The following is a 19,181-nucleotide window of genomic DNA, read 5'->3' on the forward strand; positions in this document are numbered from 1 at the left end:
GTCCGCACAAGCTAATGTTTCCGTCCAATTACTTCTTGTCAATTGTATTTATTCTTATAATATATACACAAGCTATTTAATATTGTAGGCTTTTTTAAAAAAATCTTATTTAATTTTAATTATTTACTTTTGTTTATGCTTTCAGGCCTGCCCATGGGTTTCATACAGCCAGCTGTGGTGTTATATAATATATTTATCCAGAAACATTTTATAAAGGGATCCTGGTTGCATGGATGATGCAGAGGGAGGTGTAAAGTCTTCCCAAAGCTGCCAGCTAAGCTGACCATAAAACTTTAGTGTCTTCGGGAACAGGACAACAATATTGCAACCTCTTAGCCAGCAAACTCCTATGGTGCAACACAACACACCTCTTGTTTGAGGAAAGCGTCTATATTGGGAACAGCAGAGATGGAGAGGAAGGAAAGGGAAATGTGATTCAAGAACCAGCACTACAAACACAGGTGTCAACAGCTAGACGCTCACTGACGTCAAGAGGGCCGTGCCCTCAAATCAGTGCATAGAAAGACAGCAAGGTTGGGATTTTCAAAACTGCTTAGCATTGGTTTTGTTTTACAACCACCTTTAGTAAAGGCACATGTAGACAAACACTTCTGAAAATATCTCCTTTGAAGCTGATGCCATTGATCATGCATCTTCCCCACATTCTTCTTTTAGGGGAGCAATTCTTCGGTGCTGCCTTGTCCTTCTTTTTACAAGGGACCAAACATTCCTCCAGAAGTCCTACTCTTTTGTTTTTCTGTCATCTTCTGGGGTTTAAAGTGAACATTCAGCAGAATAGTATGGTATTTTGTGAACACAATTCCTTTTTTTTTTTTTTAATTCCAATTGAGGGCCTTTTGTGATCATGAAAAAAGAAAACTGTTGTGAGCTACAAGCTGTTTACACTGTTAAGAGGTTGATACGGGTCAGTTCTCTAAGGTTATTCTTAGTTCAACTGCTATGTAAACTGTTGATGTCACTGACTGGAGGCTGCTCTCCAGGACATTATATATATGATAATTATATGACAGAAAATGCAACATATAGTTGGATCTGACCTCCAAGTTCACTAGCTATGAAAAGGAAAAAAATATCTTTGTAAGAAATTTGCTGGTTTTCCAGTTACTAGAGCATCATAAACCCCCCCAAGTTTATACTTAGTCTATAGTATAGAGTACACAAGAATCTTTCTAGGCAGGGCCAGGAGTGCTTATCCATCTTCACCTGGGGTATGTTTTAAGTATCCGTGTACACTGCCCCCAGAAAACATATCTGAGACAACAGTTAGGGCAAAATCTACTTCATGACTAGCCAACAACCCGAATATAGGATCTTTTTAACTCTCACATACAGATTTCAAGTTACTTAACAAAGGAATCTGAGGCACAGTTTTGTTTTGTTTTCTTTTTCCCCGAGAAATCAATAATCACCAAAAATGAATAAAACAACAAATAAAATAAGGGATTACTTGAAAAAAGCACTCCCTCACTCAGCAGATTTTCCTTAAACTTTGCGGGCATTCAGAATTGTAGCTGTTGATATTACCACAGAGGCATGTTTTTTACTGATTTTTCTTCCTCTTCCTGTACAGCCATCACAGCTGCAGAAACGCAAGCTGATTTGTAGGCTTTTTTGTACATCGCTGGTTTATGATGTTCCAGTCATTCATACTTGTGCAACCCCCCTTCGAAGTACTGGGATTTCTACAATGTCACAGACAGTTTAAATGAGGCTCGTGGAGCTACGCAATTGTAACTATATTTTACATGTGCAATTAAATGGTGCATGCCGTGGAAATAAGCCAGCTTTACTGAAACAGAACAAACTGACTGCTCTGATGTAAGAGTTAAACATCCCTTCAGTCATAAACTGAACATGTTTAAAGCAAAAATAATTTAGAAAACAGGATGCTTGGCATTGTAAAGTATTATGTTCAAAGGATCATTTTTAGAATATTAAGGAAATGTACTAACCCAATAAAATTTTCAGAAGAATCTCTGGCACCAAAATGTTATCCTCTGTTTTCTTTTCAACTGTGTCATAAGAATGGATCATTCTTAGGGGGATGTATGAAAAACACTGCATGAAGCTAAACATTATTCCTAAATATGGCTAATTTCCGTGTGGACCTGATGATTTAACGTTGTTATCCTTCAACAGAGGAGAAAGAACTGTATGTCTTTAGTTTATTTATATAAAGAAAAAATGAGAAGGAATGGAAGTTTGATCCTGCTGCAGTCTACTTTGGTGGCAAATCTCTTGCCCCGAGTTTAGAAGGAAATAGACTGCATCTTAATTCATTTAATGTGAAAAAGAAAAAGGCCCCAGTCCAGGAAGCAGGTGCACGCTTATGTGATATAAATGTATCCTTAGAGTGTGCAGACTACCTCTAAGGTATCCATGAAAATTAACCAAATAAAGCAAGACAGTAGGCTTAAATTTGGTTTTAGGCATCTGCATCTACACTGGAAAATTTTTAGGAGCACCATGAATGGAAAGAGGCCAAAAAATGTTTTTTTCTAGGATGAGTTTAACCTTCCTAGTCTCTGTGAATCTCCCTAGAAACACACATATGCAAATCCATAGAAAAGTACATGTTAAAAAGTTGGCAAAGTTTATTACACAGAAGATAGACAGGAATAAGACTGTCTACACAATATGAATTCTACATGTTTATACCTATAATATAGTAATAGTATACAGAATTGCCACTGTCAGTAACAGAATTGACACTGTCCTCTGAATGACAGTAGTCAGTGAGAGGGGTATACAAAACCCCGTCTGCATTTGTTGTCGAGGTTGAAATGAGGGCACTAAATGAGGTAGTAGACAGCAAAAACAAAAGGATGTACTGCTTAGGGAAGCTGAATGTCACTTCTGTGCTTGAGTTCTTCTATGATTCGGAGGACAGTCATAGGGTATCTCCAGCCACAGCAGAACAAATGATGAACACACATTGTTGCTCAGAGACTGAGTGTAGCATAATACAAATACTATTCAAATATTACCCAGAAATCAGACCCTAGGTTTCTAAAGGTGGTAATCTTCTATTAGCAGACAGTTTGTTTGACTTTTCCTAATTTTATAGCTATAACATAATAAAGATACGTCATAATCTTGCCAAAGTACCTAAAAGGTAGATTGATTAAGGTCTACGTAGTGAGAGCACACTAGAAGCATCAAGAGAGCAATGCTAATTTCTGTGTAGGAATGACATGCACCACTATCTAAAAGCTAAAGACTGAGTGAAGAAGATAAAAATAAACTTTGAATTTTTCAATTAATGAGTCAGATAAATGTGGGAATATAGGTATGTAACTAAAAACCATAGCATATTATATCAACACAGGTGGAATATATATATTCTTGACTTTGCAGGTCTAATGCAGCTATTTAATTTGAACATGTGTTTGTAGGTTTATGTGTGTACAGTCTTTTAAACATGTATTTTTAGAACTGGGGCAAAGAATAAAGGAAATCCATCATCTGGCATTGTGTTGATACCCACATAATTCATTGGAATATCAGGAATCTTAACATTTCTGGCACAGATTTCTGCTACGTTAGCTATCTTGCAGAAGATGAAAACCTGTAACTGCCATGCAGACAAGCTCTGAAGTTTTAATTGCTGTCTGAAAGCAGAGGGCTGGTGAGGCACTAAGGTTTATTGAAGCTCCAAAGGGAGTGCGTTCTTGTGGTTATAGACACTTCTTTCAACTACCCCACCCTGCTCCTTCCCCCTCTTCCTGCATCCACTGCTGACTTCTCTCTCAATTTTCTCCTTCTCCATGCTCCTTTACTACTCTTCCCTCTTTTTCTTCTTCCCTTCCTGTCCCCTGTACTTCTTCATCCTCAGCATTTGTCACTTGGTGTGCTCTTTCTTCTCCTTACTGCCAGGGCGTGGGAAAAAAAAGAAAAAAAGATTTCTCGCTTTCCACTGCGGTGCCCTGTCCTGCAGCTGTGAGATGAAGCAACGGAGGGGAAAGTCCTGCCTGGTTCCAGCAGTCCTGCCCTAGCAAGTTCTGGGAAGTTCTGGGAAGAGGGAGCTATTCCACCCTATAAACACATCGCAACTGGAAAGGGACGAAGCCATTTCCCTTGAAAGACAACATCTTTGTCAGTCAAATGAACAGGCATGTGTGATCAGGTTTTCAAAGCCTCCTGATGTGGCCAAGTTTAGTCCGTTTTCCACAGAGATGGAAAAAGGCCTCATACTAACCTCCTCATGATATTTCAGGTCTTAACTCCAAAGAATGGAGAAGCCAGGACTTGTCAATCACATGACTCTAAGGATTTTATAAGTACTGGCAAGACGGTTCATTTCTCCTACATCTTATTCTCAGGGGTTGTTTTAGCTGAAATGCTTGAAGAAAATATAAGCTTAATCCTGACATCTATATTAATAGTCAGGACATCTGACTTGGTTATAAACAATAAAAACATGATTAATTATGACAGGCACTACTGTATATGTTAAATAATGGCTTAGGAAGACACACTGTGTTTCTGGAAATGGAACTCAGTATCTTCAAAAATAATAATAATAATAATAATAATAATAATAATAATAATCCATTTTAACTCTCTTCCTGGGTAAGAAAAGTGTGGGTTTCCTTCAGAATTCATATCAACTATGTGTTTTCCTTTATGTCTTCTTTCCTTCACTTTTATCCATACAGTATTCAGAGACATAGCAGCAAGTGAATATAGCAGACAAGGTTTTTTAGAACACTTTTTCCCTCATTTCTATTTTAATACATCTGGAAATGTGAAAACAATGCAGTTACTTTTTTCTTGTTCTCTACAGGAAAAGAAATGTAACCCCCCCAAAAAACACGGAAAGAGGAAACACAAAAACATCTGATAATTCTCTCTCTCGGCTTTTTAGTCACATCACAGCTCTCCAAATTAAGATTTATGTGCCAGTTTGTATCTGTTGTTGCTTTTTTTTCCTCCTACAGAAATATAGGTGGAAAAGTTTGGATAGGAAACTAGAACTCTCAAGCCAAACTGAAAGGTTTATAAAGTTCCTAATAAAAGTTTGGGTTACAGCCTAAATATCAATCATCCACTCATTGTCTTTTTAAACGAGCTCAGGCATTTTCCCAACCACTCCCAGCAGGTCTCTGCCACCATTTTAAACTAAGATTTCACTTTTGTGTTTTTTTCCTGTGTTGACCTCAATAATTTTTATCTCCTCTTCTCCTCTACCTGACAAATTTATCCATCAGGATTTTGCCAAAGGCTAGCTGCCTTTGAAGTACAGAGGAATTCACTGATCGTGAATGTCAAATCCACAATAAATGCCATCATCATATGGTATATGCTGCTATTGGGAATTATCTCAGAAGGCCTAGCTGTGAAAAATCTGGCTGTATGTTAGAAGGTTTTACTGCTAACATTCATAACTCAAGTCAGGTCTTTCAGTTTCCGTGTTCATTGGCTTAAGTGAGTGTAACTGTTTCCTGAAATTATAAAAATGTTGTCAAGATCTCTTGATCTCGCTTCCTCTCTCTCACAGGCAGACACATCGAAACGCATGTACACACCACACGCAGTGGTGTACAAAACTAGCAAAGCAGAAACTTGTAAATAAATAGCATTTCATTGTGCTTACTCAATAAATTCCTTTGTGTGTTACAGCTCATGATAAACATATCATAATCACTGGTGAAGGCTTTACAGCCTCCTGTTCCATCAGACCATCTTGAGCTTAATTCTACCATGCAGAGGAAGAGCTATGTTTGAAAACCTGACAGCAGAATTAGCTCCCATAAGGGCAGGGTGCTGACATAGTTGAAAAATAACTAGCTGGAAAGCATTTGCTTTAGCTAAAGAAGACAATATCAAAGTAATATATCTTCCTGTGTTGTAAAACTGTGGAAGTGTACTGTACATTCAAAGCAACAAGAAATCCACACTTTCTATAAGAAGAAGAATTAAAAATATATATGCATTTAAACTCCTCAGCCTGTGACATTCTCAACAAGAAATAGACTTAAGGTTAAGGAATTCCTCAAAAAATAAGGGCTTGTGATCCAAAGAGGTAAGAAGAAAGAAAACAACATTTTGAGAATTTCACATACCAATTTACTGTTAGAGAGAAAAAAAAAAAAAAGATTATGAAAAGTAGATGCCTAAACATTGGCATCCTTTGAAACGCTTGGGATATTTTATCTCAAGTGCTGCTCTAGAAGGATGTGGGTATCCCCCTGGTCCCACGTCATCCCAGCCAGCCACATGGGAGTGTCTACAGTGTACCTTATGGTGTTTCAAGGAGCACTAGAAGCCTATGTTTAGGCAAGTGAATCCCACCTAATTTATGTTAAAAAAAAAAAAGCTATATTTCATAAATATGTACCCCTTTCCTCAAAAAAGAGAATTTAATACTGTCTCAGGATAGGATTCATACATCTTTAAGGCTCCTGTTGTATGTTTCTGGGAACTGTAGTGACAACCGTGTTTCATTTTCCTGTTTAATAACAGAAATGAACTGCTGGCAACATCACATCAAAACAAAAGTGGCAGAATCAGAAAAAGTGCTGAAAAGTTTACCTTTATAGGAAAGCTTAAGTCTTGGGATATTTTGTTTTGACGTTCCAGTGACTGGAAGGAACAGCATTGCTAAAGATAACAAGCTGCAGGCATGTGGTACTTGGGAAGCTCTCATTCTGCTCTCTTCTTCTGTATTTTTTTTGAACTATGGTGAAAAATCTCCCAGCTTTTCAAACAATCCAAATTTAATCTGAAAGCAAAAATAAAACATCTGTAGATCTTTTGCATCATCATATAAATAATGTTTCTGAAAGCAAGCCAGACCTATCTTTAAGGAGTAGCTTAAACAGTTAACAAATTTGCTACAAAGGACATTTTTCTCTAGTAGAAACCAAAACATTATAAATCTGTTTCTTTAATACTAAATTTATACATTTCAAGGTTGGAAGAATATTTAAGCTTTTCAAAGAATAATGTCTAGCATAGCTAACTTTTAATCAAAAATTAAATTAGTACAATATCCGTAAAAAGAACATTTGCCATTCATCTCATTAGTTCATACTGATCTGCTGGATATCTTAATGTTTTATAACTCTCTCTTTATCTCAGTACAACAGCTATTGTATGTTTATGCTATGGCTAGAATAGACTGTAATATCTCAGATACCTTGGGCATACAAGCTGAGTTAACAGTGAGTACATATTCATCACAAACATTCATACATAAGCTAAAAAAAAATGGATATGACAAGCAGTTGTGTTTAGTTTTAATAGAAAAAAAAAATCAATGCACAGCTGATGGATTTAAAAGTACTTTTCAATATGATGTTTTCTGTGGAATAACTGTGAGGCATAGCTGCCTCAGTTCACGCACCGTAATGTCCTATAAACTTTAATGAGTAGTTCATGCTGAGGTCAATAGGCTGATACAGGATTATGTTAACACAGTGCACAACTAAGCCAGCTTTGCAACACTTTTCACTTAATAATGGTCATTCATATTCCATAAATCTTAAACTGTTTTACAAAAGAAAGTAATTATCACTGTCCTTATTTTCCTTATGCAAAAATGGATTCATAAAACTGCAGTGAACCTACTTCCTCAAGGTCACACAGCCACCCTGGTAGCTGAACAGAAAATAGCAACAGTTCTCCTGATGTCCTATTTTGTACCCAATTACATGGGAACCCCTTTGTCCAATAACTCAACTTTTGCATATGTATTTGAATTTGCATGCTGAGTTTTGAAGGCAGAATCTGATGGTTAATAAATCGCAGAGGTCAGAGCATGAAAATGCCGGTGAGACCAGATCTGTCCCCCTTCAAGTGCACCATACCAGAGGTCAAACAAGATAGTGAAATGACAAATGTCAGTGTTCGAGTAATACTGTAAATCAGTGAGTAAGCAAATGTTGTGGTTAGCAGCTAGAGCTGGGAGATTAATGGCTCATGATTTTTCATGAACAGCATTTCAAATTCTTTTCTGAATGGCACTGAAACCACCTGCTTGATGGAGCAACTCTAGCACTCTCGTCAGCTAGCACTGCACAAGCATCGAAGGGAGGTTTTTCACTCATCTAATGGAGGTGCAGCACAGCCCATGGTCCCCGGCTGCAAGGCCCTTTCAGACCTGGGCCACTCCGTGTGTCTTGCACTTAACCTCCTGATGTAGGTAGTGCATCCTTCCTGGAGCAAAGGGATTTGAAAGAGGATTCCTTTGGTTTTCTGGAGTGTCTGTGCCAGAAGGATCCTGTCTCAGGAGAAGTTGGGGCTTTCTGAGCCTCCAGCACTTCTGCCAATAGTAAAAGACAAGCGAGTTTATAGAAAGGGCGTGATGGAGACAGAGAGAGGGAAAGGTTTTGTACAAACGCCTGGAGCATCCTTCCTACTGCAGAACATTGAACTTCTTTCTTCTCTGTCCCTTCCTCAACACCAAGATTCAATGTCTGAATGTACTCCTTTTGGCCAAGTGCCATTACATATTCTTGAGATGACATGAAAAGAAAACAAAATAAACATCAAATGCCTCTGGTTTGCTCTTCTTCCCCTTCTCTTTACTAGAGTGTAGGATCCTGAGAGGAAGCCCTTACTTATTCCTTATCAGTACATCTATTTGTGGCTGGAATACAAACGGCTGGTGCTGACTTTTACTATTGCAGGGTTATATTACATTAAAGAAATCTTTCTGGAGGGAAGAAGGGGAAAAAAAAGGGGTAGGGAGGAGGGCTATGTAAAGACAAGAGACATCAGCCCTGTTCATCTTCTGTGGGATGATAGAGACAGGCCACACTTCAAAAAGAAGTTTACAAGGAGCCAGTCTCGCTGCAAACATGCTGAGAAGTCATGGCCTGAGGGTCTGGGTCTCAGCCAATAGAGATCTCACCAGAGGATTTGGGCTCATTTTCTTGAGGCAAAGTACACTGAAGAATCAGGACTAAAGTTACCACTGATAGAATAGAGCAGTTGCCTGAACACACTGTCATTTGCTTACTTATAGATTGAGACCAGCACTGAATTAGACCTTTTGGCTGTGAAGAACCTGATGTTCTCATGTAGGAGTTTTTTGCTAACGGAAACCTTCCTTTCCTTCCCCCCCCCCCCCTTTCTTCTATCTGAATAATGCCTGTGAAAAACCATTTACTTTAATGCCTGACACAAGGCATTTAGTTTACACTGGAGGCAGCTGCTCTGTGAGCTTGAGCCAACCCTGTCTTGTCCTAGATTCATTGCAAGCTGGCTGGATTGTCACATATATTTTTAGTTTATGATGATCTTCTAATACAACTCCAGCTTCCACACAGTCCTTCCAAGAATCTAATGACTTGCTCAGGTTAATGAACTTCAGACCAACTAACCAGCTATTAATCTTCAGGAAATACCCTTCCTCTCTGTAACATATGCAATGTCAATCAGTGTCCTACACTTACAAGAGCTGTAGTCACACAGATCAGAAGCACTCAGGCCCATGAACAGAAATAGAATATGGAATCGAAAAGCAAATCCAGCTCCCTCCATTCTTTTATCCCCCCAAAGGTCAGAAGACTTTTGTCAGAGACAGAGAAGTTGTTGTATCCTTGAGTTCTTTGATACCTCTGCTAAGCACCCCACACGCTCTAAAACTTCCTTGTGATGAACAAACCTAAAGTAAAGGAGGAAGAAGAGCATGAAAACAAAAATGCTGTGGCTAAAGTTGCTTTCTCACCTTAGCTTCAGCTAGGATATATCTGTCCCCTGTTATCACCTGCGAGACTGCTTGAGGAAGGAAGCTATGCATACACCCAGCTGAAACACAGGGGCATTTCCACCAGAATGAAGGGAGCCATTCGCCCGCCCCCCGCTGGGGTGGGAAGCACGTTGAAGAAGAGGGGCTGATGCGCCTGGCTCAGTCCTGGCAGAACCTCCCTGGGGGGGCTCGTAAATTTGTAACGGGCTGCAGGTTAAAACCGCCAAAAGACCAAACTGGAGACCCACTGGTATTCTGCCATCCTGCCAGCGAGAGCCAGCTGGACGTACCTGGCCCGTGTGCGATGGCATGTCCATGAAACAAGGTGTCACCTCCCTGCAATAGGTCAGATTTAGTGGAGCCCATAAAACAGATTACTCTGAAGCTACTGTCTGAAACAGGAAAACCTGGAGTCAATTTACTAAACATAATTTATTCCAGGCCCTTTGTTGCAATAAACAGAGCTCTTCAGCCTTCTCAAATACACAGCCAATAGGGAGCTCTGTGCTTATGTGATTTTTTTCAGTTTGTTCAACTAAATCCTATCGAAATGCAAAATCTAGCATGCACAGATACTGTGTAGCTTTCTGACTTCCCCTGGCGTCGCGAAGTCCAGAAGTTAAAGGACCCTGACCAACCCACAAAAACACACTTTTTTAAACCATAGCTCATATAATAAGTGCGATAATAATGTTGTACTTATAAGTAGGCTGAGTAAGTTATCTAGGCCATTTAGTTGCAAAATGTAAAAGAGCTGGGTTTTCTTTCTGCTCCTCAGCTGTCCTCTTCTGAGATCTTGGGATTTTATTTTATTTTTTTCCATAGAGCGAGTAGAGAGTAAATGAAGATATCCTTTGCTGACATTAACCAAATAACATGAGTGGATTGTTATACAAACACATTGCTTAAATCAATTTAACACTAATTAGTTCCAAAAAGAAAGAAAGAGTACTCCACCTACATTTCAAATATGTATTGAAAGGTATGTGCCTGTCTACTCATAATGTACACATACTTTATCTACATGCATTCAAGTATAAAGTACATAGTTCTAACTACAAATATATATATTTGGTTTGTTTGTTTTCTTGTCGATGTATCACTTCTAAGTGGTCATACCTGCTTCCAAGAGGAATATTTCTGTGGCTGTCTACTCTGTACTTCAGGACTGTACCATGAACTGGATATTGAACATTCTGCCTTAGCAAGAGGAAAAACTACAAACAAGCATGAGTCAGATTAATAGCTCATCAAATAAAATAGACTAAAAGTAAAATTTAGTCTCCAGACTCACTTAACATCCTCAACTTACTTTTTAAATAACAAAGATGACATTGATCCAGACCACAATGAAACTGTGTTCTTGTACCGCTTAGATAGACGGTCTGTTGATATACTATTTGGCAGAGAAGGCTTTTCTCTTCATTGTGAAACCTCAGTTTAAAGCTAACTCCATCCAAGAACTGGTAAACAGTATTATTCATAGCTATTTTCCCATTTATTAAGTAGCTTTTGTGCAGTTTATAGTGCAGCAAATGTTCTCCTCTTCAAGGATTCAAGGAAATACTTCTCTTTTTTACAAAAAAACCTCAGCTCAGTATCGCGTCACTTCCCACCACTAGCAGAAATAACTGAACAAAAATACAATGATACAATCCAAAAAATGAAGTGAGTCTACAGTGGGTGATTAAGGGTTGTTTTTTTCTTTGTGTGTGTGTGTGTGTGTGTGTGTTTCTGTTTTTTGTTTTTTTTAATCATTGCTACTAGTATATCTGGTTTAGATAGGTTTTTGCCATAAAACAGATATTAATACTGTTAAACACTCTAATGAATAGTAGTGATTCATATGATACATACTCCAGCTTATAATGAGATTTTACAAAGCACAGTCTTTACCTTTATTAAGCTCCTCACAGGATTTATACCCTATCCATTCAGTACAGTGTTTGGAAGTCTAGACAGGTCTCTGCTCTGATTCCCATTTGAGAAGAGCCAAGCAGAGCAAAGAGAAATGAAGAGACTGGGAGACAAAATAAGACAACCGAGGGAGCAAAGAGTTGCCAACAATCCTATTTTCATTAGAGAGAATCAGCTGATAATAAATAAAGTTCTACAATGGGTGGAAAATATTTTTGAGGATTAGACTGCATTTTCAGTTCATTAGGACAAAGATAAACTGAAGCTAAAGTAAAAAATGGAGACAAAGGAAGTGAAACAAAAGAGAGGAAGGAGAAAGATATGATTTGGGGGGGTTATTTTTTACAGTTTTCTGAGTCTTTCTAAATATAGGGCTCAGTGAAGCTAGTCTACTGATGGAAACACTTATAAAAGGCATGTAGCCTGTTAGGAGATAAACACTGGTAAAAATGGATTTTCTTGATAGAGTAGTCTGTATCACACTGCTGTGAAGAGCTTTTCTGCACATAAACTTTAATATATATTTTAAATTATACATATAGGAAATGAGCAATTGATCCTTAAAAGGCACCAGAATTTTTTTTCAGGTCCCTAATGTCAATGAGGTCAGCATTTCATCCAAAGATTTCACCTAGAAATAGAAGTAAAACTTTCAGAATGTGATATATAGGTAGATAGCCCTGCACACACACACACACACACATGTCATTATGTATCATTAAAAAGAGTGCTTCTGGGAAGCTTTATCTATGGCATTATGCCTTCCGGGAATATAACTCATTAATCCAAGACTGAGGATAAAACAAGGGCTACTCTTTTGCAAAGAGTAGCTAGGCAGATGAATAAACAGTGTGAACTAGCCAGATGTGCAACTGATGTCATCCACATATAAATATCTACATGCCTTTCACTTTAATGTTAGATGCATATGCATTTCATATGGAGTTTTTTTCTTTTTGCGAGTGTTTGGTGGGAGTGCTGGTGGACACCAAGTTAAGCATGAGGCAGCAATGTGCCCTTGTGGCCAAGAAGGCCAATGGTATCCTGGGGTGCATCAGGAAGAGTGTTGCCAGCAGGTCGAGGGAGGTGATCCTCCCCCTCTACTCAGCCCTGGTGAGGCCACATCTGGAGTACTGCGTCCAGTTCTGGGCTCCCCAGTACAAGAGGGATGTGGCACTACTGGAGCAAGTCCAGCGAAGGGCTACAAAGATGATTAGGGGCCTGGAGCATCTCTCTTATGAGGAAAGGCTGAGAGAGCTGGGCCTGTTTAGCCTGGAGAAGAGAAGGCTGAGAGGAGATCTTATCAATGTGTACAAGTATCTGAAGGGAGGGTGTCGAGAGGATGGGACCAGACTCTTTTCAGTGGTGCCGAGCGACAGGACGCGAGGCAACGGGCACAAACTGAAACACAGACACTTCCATCTTAACATGAGGAAAAACTTCTTCACTGTGAGGGTGACAGAGCACTGGAACAGGTTGCCCCGAGAGGTGGTGGAGTCTCCTTCCCTGGAGATATTCAAAATGCGCCTGGATGCAATCCTGTGCAATGTGCTCTAGGTGACCCTGCTTGAGCAGGGGGGTTGGACTAGATGATCTCCAGAGGTCCCTTCCAACCTCAGCGATTCTGTGATTCTGTGATTCTGTTTGTGTGTGTGTGTGTGTGTGTGTGTGTTTAAGGAACTGTGACTTCTGATATCACATTTTTAATAACAGCTTCCCATAGCCTCTCTATTTAGAACCACATGAAAACACACTATATTTCTGATTTAAAAAACAAACAAAAAACGTAAATAAAAGAGGAAAGCAGTGTACAACACAGTTTAGGAATACACGTAAGAATCAAATTGAGCCAAACCTCAGCACTACATTATTTTCAGTATGGCACGACCCAGCAGACCAAAAAACCCTCTCAAGCTATGAAAAGTGTTTCCAAGTTGGGGTTTGTAACATCTTTTTTATCCAAAAGAAAAGGAAAAGAGAGTAGGAACAAAATTCCTTGAGACCTTAATGAAAAGGTAGACCAGATGAAAGCCACTTCCTGCTGAGTGCCATGACGTTTAAAGGTTTCCCAACAGAGCCAGAGAATTTTCCTCTAAAATGTCAGTCACCACCTACAGCACCTGGAGTCGCTTGACTCGGCTCTGAAAAAGCAGACAGGGAGAGAAAGCATGCAGGAGCCTGGCCTTGGCCTGCTACGGAGAAAATAACAAAAAGCCAGAGAAGTGTCATGGTGGCAGTCAGGAAAAAGAAATGCTCATTTTGGGGAGACTTGCCTAAGCACTAACAGATCACATTTGTCCTGCTAAAACCTGAATTAACCCCAGGCAGCAACGTCAAGCCAGCTAAACCACTGACCCTGCAACTACCATTATTTTGCTGGAAGAAACGTATATCTACAACAGCCAACTCAAAGGAAGTATTACAGTCCTCTTTTTCACCTCCAGGAATCCTTGCCAGTGTTTTGCTATGGAAAAAATGTACTCTGAGCCTCCTTTCCTAGGAGGCTTTCCAACATCTGCAAGGGTGGAACAGGAGTCCTCCAGCAGTGACAGTTTTATTATCAGAGGTCTGGGCTCGCTGCTGTCCCTGGGCTCACCAATAACTGGTGGCGAGGGGTTATTTTACAGATGAGCTGCTTGCAGGAGACATGTCCTGGCATGTGTTTGCATGCTTGTGAAAAGCCTGGCTTGACAGGAAGGCAGTGTGACACACTGGAGAAATTTGTGATGAATCACGTGAACGGCCTGGCCACAGACAAGGTGGAAGCTTGCTGCTGCTGCCACCACCATCACATACAGGAGCTAGGAGAGGGCTTCCAGGCATGAAATAAATGATTTTCTGAAGATGAAAGAATTACATTTTGTATTAGCAGGAAGTTAAAAATAATTAGTCTACAAGATTGCTGTTAGCAGGAGAAAACTGGAAGTGAAAAACATATCTGACAGTCTAAACACCACCACAAATGTGTTTTTTGTTTGTTTGTTTTTGCTTTTTTATTTCCATTAACTCTGTGTCAGTCATGTTTACACTGACATTTACATTATTCTAGACTACTTACTTCTAGGGACTGTACAGCAATACGGTAAATAACAGTCCATACTCCGAAAGTGTATAGTCTGTGGGTATGTCTATATGGCTATGTCTATAAATACAAATAGGTAGGGCTCTTCTGTCCTTGGTCCAAGCAATCCAGACCTAATCCAACATCAACTGTTATTTGGCTCCGTTAATTAGTATACTATACCACAATGTGCTACACACTTCAGCTATATGTGCATTAGAGGCACCACCAGCCAACCAGCTCTGAGTACAGGCAGAAACAGCTTGGTTCTGCCTGCAGCCACCCAGCCCATCCATACCACTGTATCCCAATAGACCCTATAAATAAGCAAATAAATTAGTAAACAAATAAGTAAATAAACTGAAATAAAGAATGGTGGAAATGAAGACTTAAACTTACATAGAAATTTATAATGTATATTTTATACATTACTAATGTATATGTACATTTATTTCAGTTCACAGCAAATGTTTTATTGTGCTAAAAATTGTAGCTAAATTTATTTGATGTAGACAGAAATTTATTACCAACTAATTTACTCTTGGAATTTTACTTAAATACTTGTAGGCACTCAGAGATTTCTCAGTTGTATTTAAAAACTGCCTATCAGACTCTTAGAGAAAACTAGATCATTACAAATATCAAGGATAAGTAACTGCATGTTTCAGTTTGCCTCCTAATGCAATTAACCATTTTTTAAATTATTTCTATTGCACTAATCCTGATTAAATGCTTCATTATCTGCCAATATTATCTAGTTCATTATCAGCAGTGTAAATCTCTGATCTGATAATTTTCAAAAGCATTCAGTTTATTATTGGGCCTACATTCAGATTAATAGAGTTTAGTGATAATTGCAAAAATGTTAATTTTATATGACATCTGGTCTTTGATCAAATATGTTTGCTGTATACCAAACTGCATATTTTCACGTAATTCCTTTCATCAGTGTATGGCCTCATTATTTGATGCACTGTCAGTGAACTCTGTACAGAATAGCTTGCAGGACTTTAATACATAAACTGTAGTACAGGGAGAAACATGCTGGAAGGATCTTAATTTACATTTCCAACAGACTTTGGTTTAATAATGCATGATCACGTATTTGAACTCTTTTGGAGGAGCTTTTTATATCAGTTGTCCAGCTAAATTTTGGATTGACTTTTTGTGCAGCCAATTTGTAAAATGATATTTGAAGAGGTTTATGAAAGGGTACATTGCAGTGGAGTGGTTTGTATTTGTACGTTAACCTAGTTATTATATTGCTAGGCTGAATGCATTTGATTTCTTCCCTTTTTTTTAATATTTGGTTTGGTTTATGTTTGGAGGATGTGGGAGAGGGAGTCAGCATGGCCGCTATAAAACATCCCATTTGTAAGCTTACACAACTCATTGTATCCTAACTTAATGTGGACTTATTCCTATCGATGGGGTTCCCTAGGGTACTCATCACCATAGCACCTAAGCGGGCCTAAAAGCCCTAATGCCTCCATCCTCACCATTACGAGGCTATTGATTTTTTTTAATGTTACCATAGGAGTTGACATCACTTGAGAAAGGTCACACCAGCAGTTAGGATCAGTACCCACATCCCCTCAACATCCAGTCAGCGCCTTAGTCACCAGGCCACCCTTCTCACCAGGGACAACACGCTGTTGGCCGTGACTTCTGTGGCAAGATTGCTGACTCACCTACCACTTCTTCCAGTGTTTTACTCTTGATTTAAGCTCTTTTGCAAACTGCAGAAAGTTACAAGTGATCGTTGTTTCATTCTCTGTAAACTCACAGAGTCTGCTTAAGGAGTAATATACAACCAGGATGAGGTTGGATGGCAGGTTATCAAAGTTTTAACAATGCTACGTTAACTGCTCACCAACTTTACCATTTTCAAGGGTCCAAACGTACTGCTATTAGACCCTAAGAGAGCTTTCTGTATGTCTTGCAGCAGAAATCAATTTCTCTTTAGTGCAATAAAGTTGTTTTGCTGGTCTATTTTTAAGCTGCTTTGTGAAGGGCAATAGCATGAAAGTTCCTGGAATCTAAAACAGCCATACTGAAAAAGCAAACAAGAATTCAGGCATCACCACCTCCATTCCACACAGAACTATTTCCACTTTGGTTTCAAACCACAATAACTTTCCTTTGTCTCGTGAGGACAAAGTGAGGACACAGAGTGCACAGATGAATCAATACTTAACTGAAACACAGCAAAGCTTTTTAGACTGTTAACCAGTTAGTCACTGGGGAGGTGCAGGGTATGGATCCTTTCTTACAGTCACAGGTTTGAATGAAAACCCTGCCACATTAATTCACACTTTTTAAAGCATTCTTAAATTTGGACTGAAGCGTCTACAGTGTCATGCAAAGATCCAGTTCAACGACTTTCCACTTTTTCTCACTCTGCATGAGGCTACCTTCACCAATGGTCTCTTTGGCAAGCTGAAAAGTCCCCTCTGCAAAAAACTTAGTTACCCACAGTGTCTGCCCTGTGAGGACAGTCACTTATCTCCTATCTAAAATGGACAGCAGTATACACTTGAGCGAACAGTCTCCTGGGTTAATCCTGAACAAGGCCACTGCTATCTTTGTCACCACATCATCAGCAGAGTCCATGTTTTTCATACTATCCTGGTGGATGGAAGTAGGGGGTCCAGACAGGCCTCAGTCTTAAAGTGTGACACCTGCAAATCCTATCCTTCAGGAGAGTGCCCTAACCACGAGGTTCTCTAGAACATCATTTATAACCCTTCCTCCAGGAGGGGTGCCTCTGGCTAGGTCGGGCATTCAGGGAGAGGGGGAACAGAAAAAAAAAAGAGGAAAAAAAAAGGGGGGGAATTTGGCTGTGTAAGCTGTCAAGCTGGGATAGGAGAGCCCTTGATTTCTAGCCCTCAAGTTCCAGCCTCTGCTCCAAGAGCTGTCTTCTTAATAGTTTACCTAGTGACAGTCTGACATAATATTTTTCCGGTTCTGGGGAAGACGTTCCAGAACTCCATTTCTGTCTCTCCTTAGGTGAAAATAAGGCTTTCTTTCCCTGTCCTTTTTCTAGCCCTGTGACTTGCATTTATATGCAGTAGTTCTGCTTTAAAAAGAGTGCTGGAAAAGAAGAAACAATCCTGAAATCTCTGATGCTGGTGAAGAGGGTATTTCCATGACATATGAAGTGTCTCAAACCTCATGATAAAGAAGGCCTAAATCTCAAACTTTCTACTTTCTAGAAGAGTGACATAACTGCTAGACTGTTATGAAAAGGGTATAAAACACTACCTCTAATTTCCTTTGCCCCAGTAGACACGTACCTTCTAAAGATGATGAGTCAGACTTGACCCTGAGGGAGTTCTGAAGCTTTATTTCCTATGATGGTGATCAAACACTTGAACAGGGGCCCAGAGAGGTTGTGGGGTCCCCATCCTTGGAGACAGTGGAAACTTGACTGGACAAGGCTCTGAGCAACCTGGTACAAAGCTGAAGTTAGCCCTGCTCTGAGCTGGAAATGGGACCATATGATCTACAGATGTCCCTTCCAACCCATTTTTTTCTATTAGTTCTTTTATCAGTTAATGGACACAGGAATAACTGAACTAGATCACACACTGAAGGTCTTCAGCAGCATCTAATATCTTTCCACTGACCTTTCCACTGAATTTAAGGCTCTAACAGCCATCAAATGGCTACTATTAATCCCCAATCATCCTTACCTTTCTAGTGACCCTTATGATGGGGGACAAAGTCCATCTGTCTGCTCACAAATCAGCTCCTCTACTACTGAAATAAAACTGAAATCAGAAACACCTTATTTTTATAAAACTTGCCAAAAGTTACAGGTATTCAAGAGCTGATTCACAAGCAGTTAATAAATCCCTGTATGAAAAACAGCAATGTCAACAGGATGGGTGAAGTATACATAGGGTGGGTATGGAAACAACTTTAGCTACATAGTTTAATACAACATCTCAAGGCTACCAGATATTGTTCACCCACACAGTCCTAGCTGGCCTATCCCATGGGAACTAGGTACCAGAAACAAGTGCTTAAATTATTTACATTGTGTTTGAGATAAACCTTTTGTCTGCACTGACAAGAAAAGAAGGTGATTTCTTCTAGGATTTGGAGCTAGAAGAGGAAGATGTCATGGCTGGTTGGAAATATCACTGAACGGACTGGTGTCACCAGAGAGCTCTGCTCACCCAGAAGAGAAAACATAAGCTGTGTATTCCAGCCTGACCCCTCTTTTCTCCTACCATCTCCCAGTAGGATCAAGATGTGGAGTCCACTGCAGTTACTACATTAAATGCTTCTTAAGGGGGTGGGGAGAGAAGTGACTAGAAAGGATTTGGCCTCCATGGTGACTTAGCTAGAAAAGGGATGCGGTGGAGTAGATTAAGTTATGTTTCCATAGCCACGGCTGAGCAGGTGGCAAACATCCACCACAGGTGCTTGTTCTAAAGAGGATCCCATTCCCTGGTAAAATAGGCACCCCTCAAAGAA

General features: G+C 39.6%; 1 protein-coding gene across 6 annotated transcripts in view; it reads right to left on the bottom strand.

Annotated features, from left to right (window-relative positions):
* The window catches only part of SEMA3D (semaphorin 3D), a 148,261-nt gene that overhangs the window by 93,550 nt on the left and 35,530 nt on the right, over positions 1 to 19,181 (bottom strand). For all 6 annotated transcript variants that reach the window (XM_067316894.1, XM_067316904.1, XM_067316902.1 and 3 more), the window contains one exon: positions 6,556 to 6,745. In XM_067316894.1, the coding sequence (XP_067172995.1) occupies positions 6,556 to 6,670 (115 nt within the window). In that variant the 5' untranslated portion in view covers positions 6,671 to 6,745. The remainder of the gene's footprint in view (positions 1 to 6,555; positions 6,746 to 19,181) is intronic.

The sequence above is a fragment of the Apteryx mantelli genome, chromosome 1, assembly GCF_036417845.1.
Source record: "Apteryx mantelli isolate bAptMan1 chromosome 1, bAptMan1.hap1, whole genome shotgun sequence".
NCBI classification, from domain to species: domain Eukaryota; kingdom Metazoa; phylum Chordata; class Aves; order Apterygiformes; family Apterygidae; genus Apteryx; species Apteryx mantelli.